General features: G+C 51.3%; 1 protein-coding gene across 1 annotated transcript; it reads left to right on the forward strand.

Annotated features, from left to right (window-relative positions):
• Positions 1-231: 231 nt before the first annotated feature.
• Positions 232-794, forward strand: IUM83_19965 (uncharacterized protein; the record flags this gene model as incomplete). Its single annotated transcript, XM_067945035.1, has 5 exons — positions 232-250; positions 317-396; positions 465-487; positions 571-694; positions 768-794. The coding sequence occupies 5 exons, from the start codon at positions 232-234 to the stop codon at positions 792-794; spliced, it is 273 nt and encodes a 90-aa protein (XP_067780949.1).
• Between the last annotated feature and the right edge of the window lie 226 nt (positions 795-1,020).

A 1,020-nucleotide genomic window follows, 5' to 3' on the forward strand; every position in this document is an offset into this window, starting at 1 on the left:
GAAGCGATGGTGGGTACGCGCGGGACCACGCCTCGCGAGGAAGTGCCTGCTGTCCCGGGTGACGAGCGGGGAACTGCGAACTTCAAGGTGATCTGGGCGGGCTTCAAGGCGGCAGGGTGGACGGCTAAGCCTCCCCCACGAGGCATAGGAACACTCTGGAAGTATGTTTTACCAGGGCGAGATGATAACGTCGCAGAAGGAGCAGATTACTTGCTAGGCGAGCAAGCAGTGTTGAACTACGCGATTCGCAGTGAGTAGACCGCCTACGATACCTTGTTAGCTGTCAAAATAACCGCTCTGTGCATGCAATGTGTAGTGGCGCGGCAGGAAGTTGACGATACAACATCTTCGGGCATGGACAACGCTACGAAGTCGCCCCGGTCTATCAAGAAGCCAGTACGCAAGTCCTGCAAATCGAGTAAAGGTTCTTCACGTTCAACACCTGCGTCTTTACCTTCTGCCAGTGCCCCACCCGTGCCACCGTCAGGTTCGATTGTGCACCACGGCTTACTGAGTGAATGACGTTCTAAATGGTATATCCTGTGTTGTATATTCTGCATGACTGTGCAGTATGATACAGTTTCTGATCCTGCTGCTACCGCCAAGCGAACGGACCAGCATTCCGCGAGACTCGTGGAAAGTGATGAAACAGTGGCAGCCAAAGCAAAGCAAGCCAACTCAGCAAGTCATTAAGGTGCGCAGTTGGTATGATGTATATACAGTATACGGCTTAGTGCTCAAACGCATTGTTTTCTCTGTATTATAAGATGCAAGTGAAGCTCATCAGACTGTGATACCAGGTGCGTCAACGATCTACGCTGTATATACATGATACAGCTTATACATCATTGCTAACATGTATTGGATGCTGTAACTGTTGTATTAGGCGAACCACTGCACGACATTTGAGCTGCTACGGGGACGACATCAACACGGATCCAACTCGCGACGATGACTACGACAGACTTGGTTCGGGCGACGACTCAGAGGAAGAAAACTTGAGCGAGCTGGATGTGAGCG

This window comes from Phytophthora cinnamomi, assembly GCF_018691715.1.
Source record: "Phytophthora cinnamomi strain GKB4 chromosome Unknown Contig121, whole genome shotgun sequence".
NCBI classification, from domain to species: Eukaryota; Oomycota; class Peronosporomycetes; order Peronosporales; family Peronosporaceae; genus Phytophthora; species Phytophthora cinnamomi.